Source organism: Thunnus thynnus, chromosome 18 (genome assembly GCF_963924715.1).
Source record: "Thunnus thynnus chromosome 18, fThuThy2.1, whole genome shotgun sequence".
In the NCBI taxonomy this organism is placed as follows: domain Eukaryota; kingdom Metazoa; phylum Chordata; class Actinopteri; order Scombriformes; family Scombridae; genus Thunnus; species Thunnus thynnus.
The window spans coordinates 14,088,948-14,107,416 of record NC_089534.1 but is presented as its reverse complement, the minus strand read 5'-3'; the positions used below and the strand labels follow the sequence as shown (position 1 = coordinate 14,107,416).

Here is an 18,469-nt window from a genome sequence, read left to right as displayed (position 1 = left end):
ATTATATAATATTTCTTTTGCACTGGAGAAATGTTATCTTCACATTATTAGGGATCACAACCGCTCTCACAAAATTTTGTGTTATTTCTTCCAGCGTCCCTAAATGGTTGTCTATAGTTAGATGTGACAGATGAAATTACTGCACACTGCTTCAAAGTGCCATTTTATTCATAAGGCTGAATATCTGTCTGTCTTTCATGAAAAGCGTGCAGGAATTTCTAGTTTCTCAGTTCAGTTGTCTTCCTGATTGCATTCTTCTGGGTTTAGATGTGTGAGTATCATCTTGCTGCACACAAACATGGAAATCTCATGTTGCCTAATTAAATCTCTTAAAACACAGCATTCACAACACAGCAACCTTTTCCTTATTTTATATAAAAACAATATAATTTGAAAATAAATATGCTTTACTGTTTTACATAGACACAGAAAACGTTAATAGTGAGGAAGAAGAGACAAAGAGAACTAATAATGAAGGCTCTAAGACTGATGGCAGAAAGTATGCAGATTGTTATCCAAATTTAAAATGGTGATGGTGTTGTGCTAGTGTATGCTGAGCTGCTAGCAGTAGTTCATTTGTATTTGCATCTTGCAGGACGGACAAAACACAGGTCCGCTACTTACTTAAATACTTAAATACAACTTACTAACTAATCTACAGACAGATGCACACATTAGCAAAATGCATGTGAACACACACTCATACACACACATGTACACAAACACACAGTTACACGAGTTAAAGTTCTACACGGCACCCACATCGTTACATAAGAGGGGTTGAATAATCCAGAGGAGGTGTCATCAGTACAATGATCCATTTAGGGAATGTTAACAAATCATTTTTGATTTTTTTTTTTTTTGTTGTTTTTTGTTTCTTAGAAAAGCACAGAGAGTCTCCATGCTGAGAGTAGCCATCAGTGACGTTACACAAGGGAGAGATAGGACAGCCACAAGTACATAACACTGCATATATAAATAGACCAAATTAAATATGGGAAGAAGACTGAATACTGAAAAATACTCTATAACATTATAAATTATCTAAAATGGACTATGGCATAAAGGGATATTAAGTATGTACAAGTTCAGAGAAGAAGATATGTAATCAATGGATTCTGTATTGAGTTCAACAACTAACCAAACTACTTTGATAATCCTCTCCTGAAAAAGGAAACAAAAATAATTTAAAAAGCACTCGAAAGATTTCTCAGTACATGTTGTGAGGCACAGTTTTTCAAATGGAATCAAACTACAGTATAGGATGTTTTCAGTGGTTTTCATGTAGGACATAGCAAAACATTAGATGCTATTATTGATGACCAGTATCCCTTTAAAAGTATATGGCACTCCACGTCTCTTCTCCTGCAAGCTGATCACAATTGTGAAACATTGTCCATATCAATCCCGCAGTTTCCTCGGAGGAAAAGTAGCAATATCTTGAAGAGACAGATTCAAGATTTCCATCGGCTGTCGTGACTGTCCAGTTGCTATACTCCAAAAGCAAAAGTCGACCGATGAAAATGCATCCACCTTTTTTGAAAGGAGAGCTCTCCCATGTCCTCTTCAGCCCCACCCACTGTTTTAGCAGTTAAATATATCTTAGATTGAGAGGTTTTGTAATTTATGACTGACACACAACCACAGTAGACTCATATCCAGTGAAGTAATTGCATACAATGAATTGACAACACAACTACACCTGCATTGCAAGCCTGTTAGAATACAAAACCACATGGTATTTGCTTTTTCGTCAAATGATGGGTTTAGTTATTTGATTTGTAGCAGCATAACAATTCTGTACTTTTTTTCTTTTATCATGGTCTATATACACACAGATATACAGTGGGAGGAAACTTCAGTTCTTTTTTCTTTTTGTTCTCTGTCAGTCCAAGGGGAATGCTTTCCACAGAAAAGAAGAGCTTACGGTTCAAAGGTCAAAGTGCTGTGCTATGAAATATCTCTAGAATATTCCTTCATCTTGTACATCTGGTGCTACCACCCCTCTCATCTTCTTGGCTTGTCACATCTGAACAAGAAGGAAAGAAAAAATTAGTTTTGAGCTCTTTGCTATTTTGCTCAGACATGTACACACACATAAACACAAGGGACAATTTAACAACATCAGATAAATGCAAATTAATAGCGCCTCGCTGAGAGCTAGATGACTCCCCTGACTTACTAATTAATCAGTATGTGTTGATGACTCCTGTAACATGAAGTAACACTTAGAATCTTGTCCAGTTGTTATCTGATGGCTGTCAGAGACTCATGCCAAATCCAAACTACAAACAGAATATCAGCAGAATATCACCAGCTATCAGTGGCTGAATCACCACAGGCTTAAAAGCTACATTAAAGACACTGCTGCAGTTACAGTACATTGGGGACACGCATGTTCCGACATGGAAACAATGGACGTCAATCTAATTTCCTGGTGGAGGTAAAATGTGGAAAGATTCACTGGATTGGTACAGTTTCCAGCAGCTACAGTGAACACACATGTAGCCAATGTATGCTTATTTGCTTAAAATCAGTAAGACTGAAGTCTATTGTCAAGAAATCAGTAAAAACCTATTTTATGTTTATAACAGCTATTTAAAGGGGATATATCATGCTTTTTGTGCTTTTCTGTTATTTTATACTTTTATGATATTGGATGTCTATGTTAAACATGGTCAAAAGTCCAAAATTTGAGGTGAACAGATGAAAAATGTTCCCTGCAAGTCAAAAGCCAAGGCTTAAGCCTGCCCTGAACACATCATTTTGCAACATTACCTCTACCTCCTCCTTATTATGATGTCAGATTGTTTGCCCATACCAACAAACAGCTTTTGTTGCTAAGGTTGTTCGCATTGTCCGCTCGCATATTTTAAATCAGATTCAGGCTCAAACATGTACAGATGTGTTTAAGAAGTGCCCATTTTTGAGTAAAGGGTGAAAAAAGAAAAAAAAGATGTGAAATCCTACAACTATTGCTTGTTTATGTGACCTCTGGAACCGCTGGACATCTGCCGAGGGGCAGCTTCCGGGAGCTAACCAGTCAGAAGAGTGGGTTCATCGGGAGGGGGGCCTTAAAGAGACAGGAGCTGAAACAGCCTGTTTCAGAAAGAGGCTGAACTGAGGGGCTACATAAAGGGCCAGAATAAGATAAATAAGGAGTTTTTTGAACTGTAAATCCTACAGAGATATTCCAGTAGATCCCTAGAATAAAAATATAGACCTGGAAATGTGCATGATACATCCCCTTTAAAGCTAAAGCCCAATGAGGCCTGGAAGTTGTGCAGCATTATTTGCAATATTTAAAATTTTGAAATTTTTGAGCCATTCATGGAATATGTATATCTAATTTATTTGAAATTTGCAGCAATTATAGGTAACACCAGTAGATTAAAAACGCTGATATTGTGGAAAATATGTACACACTGTGTTGATTAAGAAAATTGCTTGGTTTCTAAACCAACACTTACTTGCAGGTCCTCTCATTGAGCTCTAGTTGGCGATCTTTACAGTATTCGTCTGTGTGTTTGCAGGAGCACCGGCAGGTTACAGGATCCTGCACGAACAAACGCTTTCTCCTCTCTGAGCAGTGATCACAACATGGCTCACAAACACTGGACAGAGAGAGACAGACAGAGATGGAGAGGAAGAGGGAGAGATGCAGATTATCACAGTGTAGTGTTACCGCCCATTGAAATTGTCACCCTTAGGTCAACCCTTTCGTATGCTCCAGTTTGCTTTTCCAAGCCCCAGCCCAACAAGCTGTATTGCATGTGACAGTTGGGTAGTATTGCACACAGGTTCCCACAGAGCAGGCGAATATTCAAGCAGTAAAATTACCCGACCTCACGCCCCCAAACCCTCCCTCATTGATTGGACCACTCACAAATGCCTTGTATGTGTTAGACATGCGATAAGCAAAGCTCTGGACCGGTCCATGCAACACAGAACGACACATATCGACTTTGAACTGCAGGTCAACTGTACCACACTTCTCACTCTCACTCTTACAAATGATCAGCTCTTGATAAAGAAGACTCAAGGGCCTGCTTGGAGCTCCGTTAAGAAAGATTTCATTTTATTGAGAGAAAACTGAAGACTACTTTTCCCACAGAGAGACATTAGATTCAGAAGATGTAGATAACAGAGGCTGAAATGGACAGATGAAGGCTCAGATACTCCATTGATACCTTAATATACAAATTACAGATGAACAAACAGACATGTATTCATTCACAGTAAGACCACTGAAGGAACATGACATCACTTTTTCATGATTTTTGAATAAAATATGGGTGCTTTTGCATTGTTTCAGAGTCAAAAGCAGGCAAAGACACAAAACAGTACTTGTTAAACAATTTGCTGGTTTACAACTCCCCCCTATAGCAAAAAAAAAGAAAAAAAAACAACAAACCAATAGATAGCCATCACTCATATCTACACGTTACATAAAAAGTACCAGCATTATGCATGGGATGGCAAAACCTGTTTGGAAAGATGAAAAGAACAAAAGAGACGGGTACGAGACACAGCAAAGCAGCACAGACTCAACACTGAACACAGGACCATGATTACAATCCTGGTGATCCCAGCACAGATACCAGAACAGTATGAACTTCTCTGCGAAGCCATGCTGGTGGATCTGTTTCAGTAGACGGTTCAAGTTACAGCTAACAGCTGATCTAAGATCTGTTTATTCCAGCTTCTTTAAACATGTCCTTTATCAATCTGACAAGATGTTAGGAGCAACTTGTACCTCGTGCTTCTACTGTTTTTCATGATACACCGCTGGACCTCATCCCAACCATCTACCAGTCTCAGTCATAAAGAGTGACATTCTTGCAAACATGGAGCTGGTATGGTTGGGAAGAGATTATATGGGATTTTAAGGGGTGGCGATGGGTTAGGGAGCTAGCAAGTCTGCTTCCCTGGTTATCGCTGTTATGTAAAGTTTTGCTAAAGCTATTTTAGCAAAACGTGTTAGCAAACATGTAGCTGACAATCTGATGATGAGTGGGCGAGAGACAAAGTTAGGACAAGAGCAACAGTAGCAACATGCTAGTTGACGTGGGCAAATTACATGGTGCAAATTAAAAGGGGCAAATGAGCTCCTCCCAAATGAGCTTAATTATGAGAAGCGCAACACTCAGGTGCAGGTAGGTGGAGAAGGCGGAGCTGACATACGCATCGTGAATTGTTTTGTCACGGTTTTTCTTTCGTTTTCTCTTTAGGCCTTTACCCTTGCCTTTCCGGGGTTTTCTGGAAGAGAAAGAGGACAACAACGCAGAGAGATGCCTGAGTGACTGAAGAGAGAGAATGGACTGCTGTGTAGACTGATGCTTTTAGAAAAGCTTAAACTGATGGTTGCTAGATCAACTCTGATTAAGATCAATCTTTTGAAATTTCTATAAATCAAAGAGCCAAACAATTAGTCATTCATAACAGATTATTGTTTAATTTGATTATTGTTACTGATTTACTTGTTTGGCACAATAACTGTCAAATTATGAGAAAGGCATCAGGCAGTGTTCACATGAGTGTCTGTGATATGTTTAAAGTCGACCATATCCTAGTAACTTCAAGAGTGCAGGGAATAAATGCAACCATGTGTTGAAAAATGACTAGAAAAATTACCTTCTTAAAAGCTGAAGCAACCATCGAAATGTGTCCTAAAGACACACCCACAGTAATGCAGCTCAATGTAGGTGGTTTCAACACGTACTGTCGTTTGTGAATATGATGAATATCAAATGTTCTGTGAGAAAATCACTTTATTGTCCAACTTGGGCTGAGAAGATTATCTTTTTTTGTAAAACAGCACAATGACTGCAGAGTGTGTAGTTTGAGGTCTGCGTTGGCCGGCTATTCTAAAATTTCCCAGAAGAATTGAGCACAATAAACTTGGACTTCACCAAAACTACATCTTTCAGCCTATCTGGGTCAACTCTTTATGGCTGATTCAATTTGTTTCAGACCACAGCACAATGAAAACAAGCCCATAAAAGCATACAGGCCTATAAAGCGTACACCTGGAGCTTCGCAGGTGCAGGTGTGCATTAAAATATCCGGCGGTATGTTCAAAAGCAAGCTGAGCTGCTACATTGCTATATAGCATGTATAAAGCTTTGCATTTTATACATGATAAGTTCTGAAATACTCAGTAGAAATGTATCCAAGAGTGATGTTGCTGAGAAGACTCTATGGATATTCATGACTACTACAGTATATCAATGCTGATAGTTTAACGACCCCCTCTGACAATGTTTTTAAATACATAAAAAAAACCTCTTTTTCCATAAAAAAAAGTTAATTTACCTAGTTAATATGTCTTAAAAATATAGCTACTCCGAACAAGATTTGCATATTCATAGATTCTGGATGTAGAATTTATGAATATGCTAATCTTATTCATTTTGAAAGTTCAACTACGAGACACAAGATGTCTCGTACTTCACTGAAAAATCAATTCTCAGTGTTTCCTCGAGGCTTCAAGTTTCCACATCACACTTGTATGATTTGCATTTTGGAACATGACTGGCTTACAAACTAGCTGTAATGTCACAAATCATGCTTGTAAGTACACACCTTTAATTTGTTTATTATTAGGATTTAAAATGAGCATGGAGAAACTTTGCCCCTTCAGCAGAAGCGATGTAAAAACAGCCTTCTAGTGTCAAACTCTACTCCTGCACAGGTCAAACATTCAAGGGAAGTATTAACAAGCAAAATGCATTTTTTTTTAATTGAGGGGACTTTAAACGCTGTATAAAGCCCAGTTATTATTATATGCGCACAACATATCATTTGGTCCGAGCCAGCTTGCATTGGATGACAAATACAACACCAAATATCCACAGAACAGGCTGAGGCTGATGTGTTGTAAATTCAAGAATTTCCACTTGTAGGCATTACGAAATCAGTTTTCACTCTGGACATCGAAAGTCAACTAGTTTCACAACCTCAAGAGGATGAGTCATGCTAACAGACTTCTCAATAGCAGGAGGCCAATGTTAAAACTAACACGGAAGTATGAAAGCATCAGAAAAAGAAGTTGAATGACCCTAAAACCACCACTTTGTAACAGCGTAACCACCGCAGTCGGACTCGTAAACAGTTAAGACAAGGTCAAAGAGGAGGTCTCAGAACCAACTCTTATCTACTATACGACATTTGACCTGAAATAAAACCAAAATAGAGCCAACAATACACCCTGCAATAGAAAGATATTAACGACTGTTCGCAGAGGGAGGATAAAAGAGTTGTAATGACCCTTAGTACACTGACTCCTGTTGCACGGGAAGGGAAGAAAACATGAGTAAGGACCATAAACACAAAAGTTTAACAGGTCTTCAAAAACACTTATCTATATCAGAGCAGCCAGTAACAGGAGTAACAGAAGTAAAGTGGGATGTAAACAGTAAAGATGAGAAGAGAGGAATGTAAAGATGTGATAGAGGAAGGAGGAAAGGTGTAAAGGGCAGGTACGGAGAGGGCAATGAACTCATCAAGTGTCACTCATTGACCTGCATGGATTAACCTGGTATTCCCCGTGTTTATCACCAGCTTGGGTTTTAATGAAATATTATCATTATGAGGTGTTTTTTGTCCCCCCCCCCCTCCCTGAGTGTCTTAATGTAAAAGAAAATGGAGAGACAGAGGAAAAGGGAGGTCAAGATTAAGCAAGTAAGAACATATGGGATAATGTCAGAAAAGCCGAGAGTTACAGACGACAGAGAGTGAGAGTTTGTTTGCAGGAGAAAACAGGAGAAAGATCAAATCTCAAGTCCCCATTGTTTCCCCCCAAAAACTCAATCTCCAAGAAGAAAGAGTGCTGTACTCACTTTTCTCTCTGTTCTCTCACTTCTCTCCTTAACCTGAAAGGCAGGAACAAAACAACATGATATTAGATCACAGCATGCCATTATTTCCTTGTAAACAGATACATATGAAGATAATCAACAATAGAGAGACGGGGAGGCTCATTATCACCATGGGTGGCTCATATCAATCTTTGCATGTTACATCATCATCCTTTACCAGAAACTGTGATTAAACTGGCTTTCACTTTCAAATGTCTGGCTCGGTAAATGAACCAGACTTTTTGGGAAATTGCGCACACATGTCATACACTGTTGGATAGGCATATGAATTATTGCGTTCATTAATGGATACAGACACACATAAAAACATAACTACAATATCAGGTTGCCAGATTTGTTTCACTGTCGCCCGCGTGACGACTCTTGCCGATAAGAGAGTGTGGAGCAACAAATGTGCTGGCAACAGTTATCCAAAAGTGTTAGGAAACAGTGTTTCATTCACGAAGGTCACAGACACCCGGCCAAGTTTCTAGTTGACAGGTTGGTACCGCAACTCCACATCAGTATGCTGAGTAAAGCACGTCAATGCATATTTGGATGTGTGTGCATATATACAGTATGCTATGTATCTGAAGATGACTGAAATGTATTAGTCCATGCATACTGTGTGTACTATGTTATATCAACTGCACTAAAATCTACTCAGTTATATGCAGTGGTCCAAGAAGTATTCAGATCCTGTAAAAACTACTCACTTAGAAGAAAGCAACTGCATTTAAAGTACAAAACCAGAAAATTTTAGATTTTCTGGCCACTTAAATGTATTGGGGGCAGCGGAAATGAACACAAGTGACCACAACATTGACATATTATCATTGCAAGTTGTCATATTGCAAACTTGTTAGCAAACGGTTGCTTATATAAGCATCATGCAGATACGACAGGAATATTAGCATGCATTTGTGTTCCCTGCTACTGGATGAAGTTAAAGATCCCCTCAAGACATGTTTTAAGATGTATTAAAATATTCTACTTTGAATAATAATTTGTGTGTCATATGCTTTTTCAACTAAATAAATAAATAAATCCAGAAAAAAATTGATGAATATGCAAATATTTTTCATTTCGAAAGTTTAACTACTGGACACAAGATGTGTCCTACTTTACTGAAAAGTCCATTTTCAGTTTATGTGCACTGGAGACTTCAAGTTTCCAAATCACAGTTGTGTAAGCTGCACACTGGACCACGATTGGCTAGTTGTGATGTAACAAATCCTCCTCGAAGGCCTTAAACTCAGATTTTCGGTGAGCTCAGAGAAACTTTCCACTTTCAAGCAGATGATTGTAAAAACAGCCTTCGAGTGTCAAACTCTGCACGTACATCAGAGGAGGGGAGACTTTAAGTTCAATATTCAATCTCTTTTTAGTTTTTGGTCTCCGCCAACTCCTGAGAAAACTATGAGGCTCTTTATCGGCTAAATGCTCCACTCAACGAACTGTTCAACAGCTAGTTGCTTACTTTGTGTGCTTTTCAGTGCTGTGTAGGTAGAGTATAGACTGAAAACTGATGAGAGCTGTGAGACTGAAACAAAACGGTAAAGTTGCGAGCCAGAAAACCAAAACAATAAGCTGAAAGACACCAAAACACTATGTAGAGCTGAAAGGACCTGCAGAGTTGTGGATAATGCTCGTTACAAGCGATCCCTTTTTATATACAAGTAGTCATGATATCCATTGTTAATATGAAATTATTGATTATAGCTGCTTTAAATATCTAAAGTAAGAATGTATTTGGTCGAGGTGGAACTAATTTTAACTTATTTAAATACTGTTGAGTAGTTTAATTTATAACAATATATAATATTTTATAAACTAATCATATGTTTGATATGAAAAAAACAAATATTTCAAAGTTACTCTAGCTGTCACTAAAAATGGGTTGGAGGGAAAACTCCAATATTTGCCTCTGAAATGTAGTGGAGTAGAAATACGAAGTAGCAAAAAATGGAAATACGCAAGTGCAAGTACCTCAAAATTTTACTTAAGTACAGTGAATTGAGTAACTTTCCACCACTGGTTGCATGTCATGTTACATGTAATCTGCACAGTACTGTGAAAAATTTAGAACTGCACTAAATACTGAAGATTGATCAGAGTCTCTTAAACTTTATAAACGTACCCTAAAACTTTATAGCTACATCTGCATTTAATGGTTTTAGAGTGAAGTACTGACTCATCACATATACATCATCAGAGAGCAGTACAGCAATGAGTTCAAAGTGATATTTCTTTCGAGCCACAGCCTCTATAGACAGCCTGGGATTTACAAGTTACCAACATATATTACAACAAGTAGCTCAGAAAAGATGCTAAAAGTGACAACAGAGCTCGGTCCTCTGCCAACAGTCCTGTCTACAATGTTTATTTGCTTGTTAGATTTTCCAGAAGTGTGGGAGGATGATGCATGTCCCTGTTGTTTTGCTGTGTCACAGTTTACTAATTCATGATACACAGCTCAAAGCTCAGATGCTCATGATTCTGACAAAAGATGAGGACACCAAGGCCCAAGATGGAGCAAGAGCTCAAGGAAAGGTGACATTTTTTTTTAATGAATACCCCAGACAGGGACATATTCATTTGTAGAAGATTATATGAAGATAAAACGTGTTATTGCCTTGTTTCACTTTTAGAGAACATCTAAATCTGTTGTGCCAGTCAAGCTTAAATGCCAGCAACATAACATTTATCTCTGAATGTATTCTTTACAGGCTTTAATAGATTAAACATTTAAGCTACCTACCTATAAGAGAAACTAACAAAATGTATAAATATGATGTCACTCTACCTCAGGCCTAATTAGAAGAAGTCATCTTACTGTGACTAGAGGGTACAGAAAGGACACACACTGCTTATCTCAGAGATCAATAACTAAAGCTATCACACCTATGTAGATCCAACAATGACCTCTACATGCCACAGCAGGAAAACAAAGGATTAGGTAGCGCTGCACTCGCACAAATGTATCTGCTTTACTTGAGCAATGTGATGGAATGAGGATAAACTAAAGCAATATAGAGAACGCCGGCTGGGATCTGCTTCAACTTGTTCAGGTCTTTTTACGATCAGTGAAGTAAAAGAAGCAAAGATAAGATATGAATCCTCCTGATAAGCATCTGTTGAACGTGTCAGAGTCAAACTGAAAACACTAACTTTACATGACGTGTTTGCTGACCTCTGTTCTGTTATACATAGTGTGCAGAGTGGTTAGCAGTTCAGTGCTTTGTGTATGAGTGTGTGTTTGAGTGTGTGTTCAGGGTTTCTTACCTACACTCACATGCACTGTGTTCTGTAAAACTCATGAAAATATCATTTTGTTGCCTTTGGGGTTTTATTCTTTTAATCTGTAAAGAAAAAAAACAAGAAAGAAGAGAAGTTCTCACAGAGTTCAATGAAATATTGAAGTAAAATAGACAAAAGCTGAGGATGAGGAGAAACCAGATGATGAGGAGTCTGATGATTAAGTTTACCATCTAAAAGTTAACCTGCACAGAATACAATTGGTAAGTTACATGGGAGTTTCAGAAAACCTTTATGGTTTCATGGGATGCACAATCTTGCTTATTTAAACAGTATTTTATGGATCTGTGGTGTTCAGGAAATAAAGAGCTGAAAAACAGGGCTTAAAGTTAGAGTATAACAAGGAACAGTGATCAGGAAGAGGGGACGGGATGTTCAAAAAGCTCTTCACCCTTCACTAGAAATGTTTATTTAAATCAAGAGCAGACAGGTCAGTAGGAAGCAGGTTTCCTCTTTGCTTTTTCCACATGTTTTTCCACCTCTCAGTGATTCAGACTGCTCATAAACACAGATCCAGAGGCTTGCACATACTCTCTAAAGAGTAAGGGTGAAAATGAAGAGGGGGCACCCCTACCCTACTGCATAAAAGGATAGGGTTCATTTTGGGCCAAAAGGTCACACCAGGGCAGCTTTTCAGCTAACTGTACAGGCACGTGGACTGACCAGAGGGACACTTACGCCAGCCACTTGGGAGGCACTGTGATGGGCCAGTTAAGCAACCAAAGTGCCCCTCTGGTGTGACATTTGGGCATAAATTGTTTGTTCAGAGCACATACACCACCTAGTTGGAGAAAATTCATAAAAATTTCAAAAGTACCCCTTTGAACACCATTGCACAAAACACCCAAAGTATTTTTAAAGAAAAAACCACCACTGACCTCCATTGTAATGTTATAGCTGGACGTTGGCGTGCACTGCATAATTTCGTCATTGCAGCAGCCGGCGCAGCGCGTCAACACCACGCAGGACGGTATGAAAATGTGCTCCACCTCCTCCGGATACTCCTGCAGAATCTCCACCAGCAGCTCCCGAGGCTTACACAAACTCTTGTTGTACACCTCCATTAAAGGGATCACTGAGAGACACATTCACAGAGGATCGGGTTATAAAATGGCAGCATAGCTCCAGACTAAACCGCTGTCTGTGAGGTTTGACTCTTAAGTAGTACTGTGCTGCTGTAACAATAACACACACCTAAAAGGAGACATGATGCTGGCATGCTCACAGTGAAGGAGAGGGCTGAACACACACATACATGTACACACACGTTCCACTTTTGTTTTTCCTTTGAATTGCAATTTGTAAGCTTAGTTCCTGTGTCTTCAATCTGTTTATATTGTCATCATTAGAGTTTAACTTCCCTAATATCACACCTATTTTATATCTCTGCTTGTGCCCCATTGTGATTCAGATCACCTACAGCTATATAAAAATAGCCTGAGGTCTGTTCTTTAACCTTCAGTCCACTTGCCCCCTCGCTCTGTCTTTGCTGGAGTCCTGCTCTTGAGAAAGATATTAAGACACAGACAGGCAACACCTCCAAACTATCACTCAGAGCAATAGTGAGCCTAAAACAACCCCTGCCTGAAGGCCCTCTGGGAAGCCAAACCAAACATACTGGGCCTGAACAATATCATGAAGTTCAGCTTCTGATTGTCCAAATTAGATTGAGCAACAGTGGGATTGTGAAAAATGAAATTGTGGGCCAAGAGGGTGAAATTCCTTTCTATAAAAGAGTCTGGTCAGCATAACATTTCCCCAGCTTAACCTCAAACAAGAAGGAATGCTGTACAGAATGAAATCATACAACAGTCTTGATTTAGGGGTGAAACTGCACTCATTTACTAAAAAGGAGAGTCTGACTGGAGGTTGGAGGGGGGGAGGAGGGCAGGTCAAGCTACAAAAATGTCCACCAGGAGGCGATAATTTCCCCCAATATTGTCAAGGTGAACCTCAAACCAGCACTTTCTGTTTGGCTTTCTGCCAGCCGGGGAGCCCAGTGCAGACTGTATTCCCACGGTGCCCTGTGGGACACCTACCGTCATGTGGACCTCTTTCTCCTTCCTTCGGTATGTGGGCACTCTGCAAGGAGTAAAAAAAAAAAAAAAAAAAACAAGCCGTTAGTTACAGTAAATTGTGCAAGAGCTCAGAAAAAGTGCCCTCTACTTATCCATAGTTGCGCAAAAAATATATATTTACATTTTGACATTTCTGTTGGCCACTGCCAGAATATGAAAACCACACTATGCATCTTATCTTGGACTGGACTAGACACAGTGTATGGGCCAATGAGAGTTACATTGTATGCCATATACAAGCTACAAGCCTATCCTATATCACATTCCTGATTATATTCATGAATGTCACATTTTGAAGCAAAAGCTAGAAATATACATTATGTTTTAACATTTGGTAAAACTTACAGTACCAGTCAAAAGTTTGGACACACTTTTTCATTCAAGGAAATGGGAAGGTGTGTCCAAACTTTTGACTGGTACTGTATATACTCATAACTTAATTTAAGGATCTATAATTCATATGGAATAGTTCATAAACTATACAGTTATAGTTCATAAAGTTCCCGGTATGATAAGTCAGACCATGTGGTGTAGGCTATATGTTTATGATCAGATATTTGACCGGAGGTACAATGTGCCAATTATGAAAAAGCTGACCACATCAGCAAAAACGTTATAACCTGGAAATAAACTGTTGTGAGTGTGTTAGTTTTGTTTCAGTTCCGATTTCACCAAACATTTATCCGCTGCCTCTAGGCAACGCGGATTAATAACTGTTGCCATTAAAACTGACAAGAATTTCAGCCTGCTACTTTCCCTCACAGGGGGTAGTTGTCACCACACCAGTCGGACCACAAAGGATTTTGGCAACTTTCCATCAGTGCGTGCGCGCGCTCCTTACGCACAACTTTCTCTCACCATCACACACATATACACGCGCGCGCAACCCCACGCCGCCGCCGCCACCACCCCCTCCCCCCCCCCTCTCTCTCTTTCTCACATACAACTCGCGCAATATCTCGCCAATATTGCGTGAGACCCATTCCTGTGGCACCGGCGTGTATTCAGTAGCGTTTTTTGGGAAGGCGTACTCCACTCCTTAATGAAACGTAAAGAAAAAAAATGAGCCTGTGAGCGCAGCTGTCTCCACCCCTTTCTGGTGGCGTGAGAGGGTCCGACCTTGTGGGCTGAGAGACCCAAGCCCCCAGCCCCCAAAACACTATATACTGTATTATTAATGGTGGGGTGTCAAGCTGCGAACACCGGTCTTTAAACCGAGTGATGACTGATAATGAGCGGTTGGGGGGGCCATCCTGATACTATACCGCGTTGATTGGCTGGCTTAGGCTGTCATTAAATCACACAGTTAGTTAAATAAACACTTTACAGGACTCTAGAGGGGGTCTATCTCATCAGGTTAGAGAAGAGATGCTCGAGAGAGGAACTAGTTTGCACCCCTAACACATGATTTCTACCTTTGAAGTGGCAAACTTCTACTGGAAGTAATCATTCAAAGTCCAATCATGTTGTTGGAAAATATGCAGCCTCCTACTCATGTGGTGTGTGTACTAGTGCTATATTTTTTTTCACCTTGAAACCTTTGCTCAAGCGTTCCTGGACTCACAACGCTTGATTAATGATTATATGGAAAGCGATTTACAGCGCGGTCTCAAACAGTCATTAAAATTCTCACGTCAACTTGATTAATCTGTGAGGTAATGTTGGGTTTGTTCCAAAAACTGAGTGTTCAATTTCAGTGTGAAAAGCAATGCGTCTTCTTATTGAAGTGGGCTAACCATAAGAGCAGTCTCAGCGCCAAGAGTGAACCTGCTCACATGTCCTAATTCAGAATGGAGCCACTGCGCCTTTAAAGCGTAATAATATCTCCAAGGTGGTTTTAGAGCAGGCCTGCAATCACCCAGCGTCAAACTTCACAACATTATTTGAAAATCATCACATATAACACATCTGTGACACAAAGAACGCACCACCCACGAGTGTGTGGGTTCGGTTTATATAGTGTCAGCCTCGCGTAATGGCTGTTTGAATCTGCCCAAAGCCACTAAACATTTCGGCTTGTTTAAACACGAGCGATGACCTAGCCAGAGGAAAGGCAAGGACGAGCTACACATTAATGACCGGTGACTACATTTCGCAAAGGTCGATTAATGTTTTTTTTTTTTTTTTTTTTTTTTTTTTCCAGTTTGCTCTCTGGATCACTCAACTCACCTTGACAGCTGACAGCGTCAGAAATAATAGTGTCAAACTGTCAATAAAGTTCATCGTGTTGGAAATCCAATCCAAAGGCAGGCGACGTTTCAAAATCCAAGAGGCCAGTGTGGCGATTTGTTCACAAGCATGAAGTTTACAACAACAAGAACAACAACAACACAAGTGGACCGGCTAAAAATTCTCTAAATAAGGGGCAGGGGGTTTTAATGGCAAATCCATGTTGGTCCCAGGGTCGGAGCATACAATCCTTTGCGCATAACTTCTTTTTTTTTTTCAACTGTTGCCAATGATTTTCAAGATATCCAGAAACACGAGAATCCAAGACGCATAACGTCTCACATTGTTCCGCAGCAGACCTTTATTTTCTTGCAAAGGAGTAGCAATCCACATTACAAAAATAATCCCATGCTTGTTGCGCCATCCGTCTCCAAGAATCTGTCCATTGGAAACTTGTAGCCTACTCCTATGTGCAACCTGAACCCATGGACCGGGATGACGCTCAGTGAAAATGAAAACCGCGCAGAGAGATACTCGTCCCACAAAACTTTGCTATATTTGCTCTGGCTTTTTATTCCGTTTGCTCTGTCAGTGCGCACTAAGCAGGTCAGCTCTCTCCGTAAAGACAGAACGCGTCCACCTCTGTCTCCTTCTCTCCATACTGTGGCTGTGAAGTAGTGACTACTGGGAGCAGTGGTCCGGAGACGTGGATGATTGGTGGATCATTAGAACAGGGTAGGTGTGTCCTCTATGGGCTGATATAGGCTACGGCAATGCGCGCTTCTCTGAAATCTTTTTCAAAAGTTTCACCCATTAAACGTCGACACATGTGATCAAATCACCAACAGGCGCATAAAACAGTTCTAGCGCCTGTTTGTTTTCATTTTCTATTTTTGAGGGGGGCCAAAAAAAGCAAACGAGGGCATCCTGATATCGTTGTGTCACATTACATTACATTTTATCGGCTGATATATCACCCGCAGTGTCTGTTTCCGCTTTTAATTGTTTTTCGTCATGCCACATATACCCTACATGCTGCAAGCCGTATCCACTGCGCACAAAAAAGCCAAAGATGCACAATCATTGAATATGAAGCTGCTATATAATAGTCTAGAAAGCTATTAGGGGTCGTTATTGCTGTAGTTAACAGTTAAATTTCAGATATCGGCGTTGCAGCAAAGAAGTCCCTGAATATAATGTGCTACTTACGCACTCATTCTTCGAGGGGAAATTACCGATCAACACATTTTAGAGCACAAGTTTTAAATACAATATGATTTTGAACAGTGTGATTGTGAGCAGAAACATTACATGTATCAAAAAAGGTCAAATTCACTCAGGCTAAGGCAAGGTGAGCGCCACTCCTCATTTCCAGTTGCCCTGGTCATATTAGGGCAAATATTTCTTGTCTTGTGGCTACTTGGGGTTGAGCTCCAGCTATGCCCGCGTTTCCATGACAGAGCAAACCCAACTTGCTTAAGTAGAAGAGCGTGTGTGTCTGGACACGTAGCCTATAGCTCTGCGCGCGTGTGTGCGTGCGCCGTGCAACGTTTTCGTCCTCAGTGTCGCATACGGTCAATACGCGCCAGCAAGCATACACACACGGAAAGTAGGAGTATGCGCATCGTGACTTCCTTTCCATCACCTCAATATCGGGAGAATGGATTTTCTGTGTGATGTCCTACTCAGATGACCACCTGACCGGCCGCTTTTTTTTTCTAGCAACAGCTGAGATGACGCATCACAGAGAGGAAGAGGAGGAAATGCAGAAAAGAAAGAGGGGTCAGAGAAGAGAAGCTGTTAGGGATGCAAAATGCGAATAGATGAAGGATGATGATGATGGTGATGATGATGGTGACAATAAGGGGAATACAAGACTATAAATACTCCATTACATGTAACAGTCCTGCATTTTAAATTTTACTTAAGTACAGAAGTATTAGCAAAAATGTACTTTAAGTGTCAAAGTAACCTACTCATTATGCAGAATGACCCTTGTCAGTGTTTTATTATTATATGATTGGATCATTATGGTTTATGCATAACTCGTGAACACTTTTATGTCGTTGCTGGTTAAGGTGGAACAATTTTAAACTGCTCTATATACTGTTTAATGTAGTTGTTTAATATGTAGCAGCATAAAATGGATGTACTCAAATAAAGTACAAACACCTTAAAATTGCACTTAAGTATAGTACTTAGAAAAATGTACTTTAACTTTTTGTCTAGATGAGAGAAAATTATTGTTTATAGTGCTTCTTTTGTTGTTTAGTTGCCTAAAGTCATTTTAAAATTAAATTCTTTCCAACATGATAATTGCAAAATCTTATAAAGTGGAAAATGCTCACATTACTCTCACTTAAAGTAGTTTAAATGTTTCCTTCTGTCATCTGATTTAAATACAGTAAAAACTGAATGAAAAACTGAATAAAGATTAAAGGCACATAACTCTAAATCTGTGTGTTATCTGCATGGCATATAAGATAAGACTTTATTGATTCCTGATGGGAAATTCACAATGAGTCATGTTTACTAATATCTTTAAAAATCTAATATTACCGGATTTATTTAACAACCTGCTGATTCAAGTGCCCTATTGCTACAGTATGTCTGAAATATACAGTAGAAACATTAATTTGTGCTAGTGATATCTCCACATAGTGGTGACGCCCTCTGTTGGGCAAAGAGGCCACTGCAGGACAATCAATGTTTTGTCTACATCCAGCAAACTGACAGATTGATAGACACAGAGGAAGTGGAAAGAGCTGATAAGTATGTAATGACATATGTTGGCAGCTATGTGTCTGACATCTCAGGTTTTCCTGCTAGAACTCATACCTCACCGGGTGTATGGAATGAGGCAATGAGGGAGAAAAAAGAAGAGGCAGTGAGAGAGACAATGAGACTTTACAGTGGAGAGAATTGAGGCATGATGGAGCAAGAAAGCAGAGAGGCCGAGCGAGTGATAGATAAAGAGAAGGAGAGCTTTTAGGAAGAGAGGGATCGGGCTGTCATGTAATTCAAGCAGTCCTGAGAGGAGTTCCT

At 39.8% G+C, this 18,469-nt stretch overlaps 1 protein-coding gene across 2 annotated transcripts; it reads right to left on the bottom strand.

The window, feature by feature from the left end:
- Window positions 1–150: 150 nt before the first annotated feature.
- vegfab (vascular endothelial growth factor Ab) lies at window positions 151–16,246 on the bottom strand. 2 transcript variants are annotated; one of them, XM_067573083.1, is made up of 8 exons: window positions 15,425–16,246; window positions 13,217–13,259; window positions 12,056–12,252; window positions 11,145–11,221; window positions 7,842–7,874; window positions 5,185–5,259; window positions 3,471–3,614; window positions 151–2,029 (listed from the first exon to the last, which is right to left on the bottom strand). In XM_067573083.1, exons 1-8 carry the CDS (start codon window positions 15,476–15,478, stop codon window positions 2,008–2,010), a joined length of 645 nt encoding a protein of 214 aa, XP_067429184.1. In that variant the 5' UTR covers window positions 15,479–16,246; the 3' UTR covers window positions 151–2,007. The 2 variants fall into 2 exon arrangements, with proteins under 2 accessions (XP_067429184.1, XP_067429185.1); XM_067573084.1 differs by lacking the exon at window positions 5,185–5,259 and having other exon boundaries at window positions 15,425–16,229.
- Window positions 16,247–18,469: the final 2,223 nt, after the last annotated feature.

Bases quoted from the DNA above. Each gene is read 5' to 3' on its own strand.
- vegfab (XM_067573083.1), bottom strand. From the start codon at position 15,478: ATGAACTTTATTGACAGTTTGACACTATTATTTCTGACGCTGTCAGCT. The intron at 13,260-15,424 runs GTGAGTTGAGTG...TACTCCTTGCAG, and splicing joins TGACGCTGTCAGCTGTCAAG to AGTGCCCACATACCGAAGGA. The intron at 12,253-13,216 runs GTAGGTGTCCCA...TGTGTCTCTCAG, and splicing joins AGAAAGAGGTCCACATGACG to TGATCCCTTTAATGGAGGTG.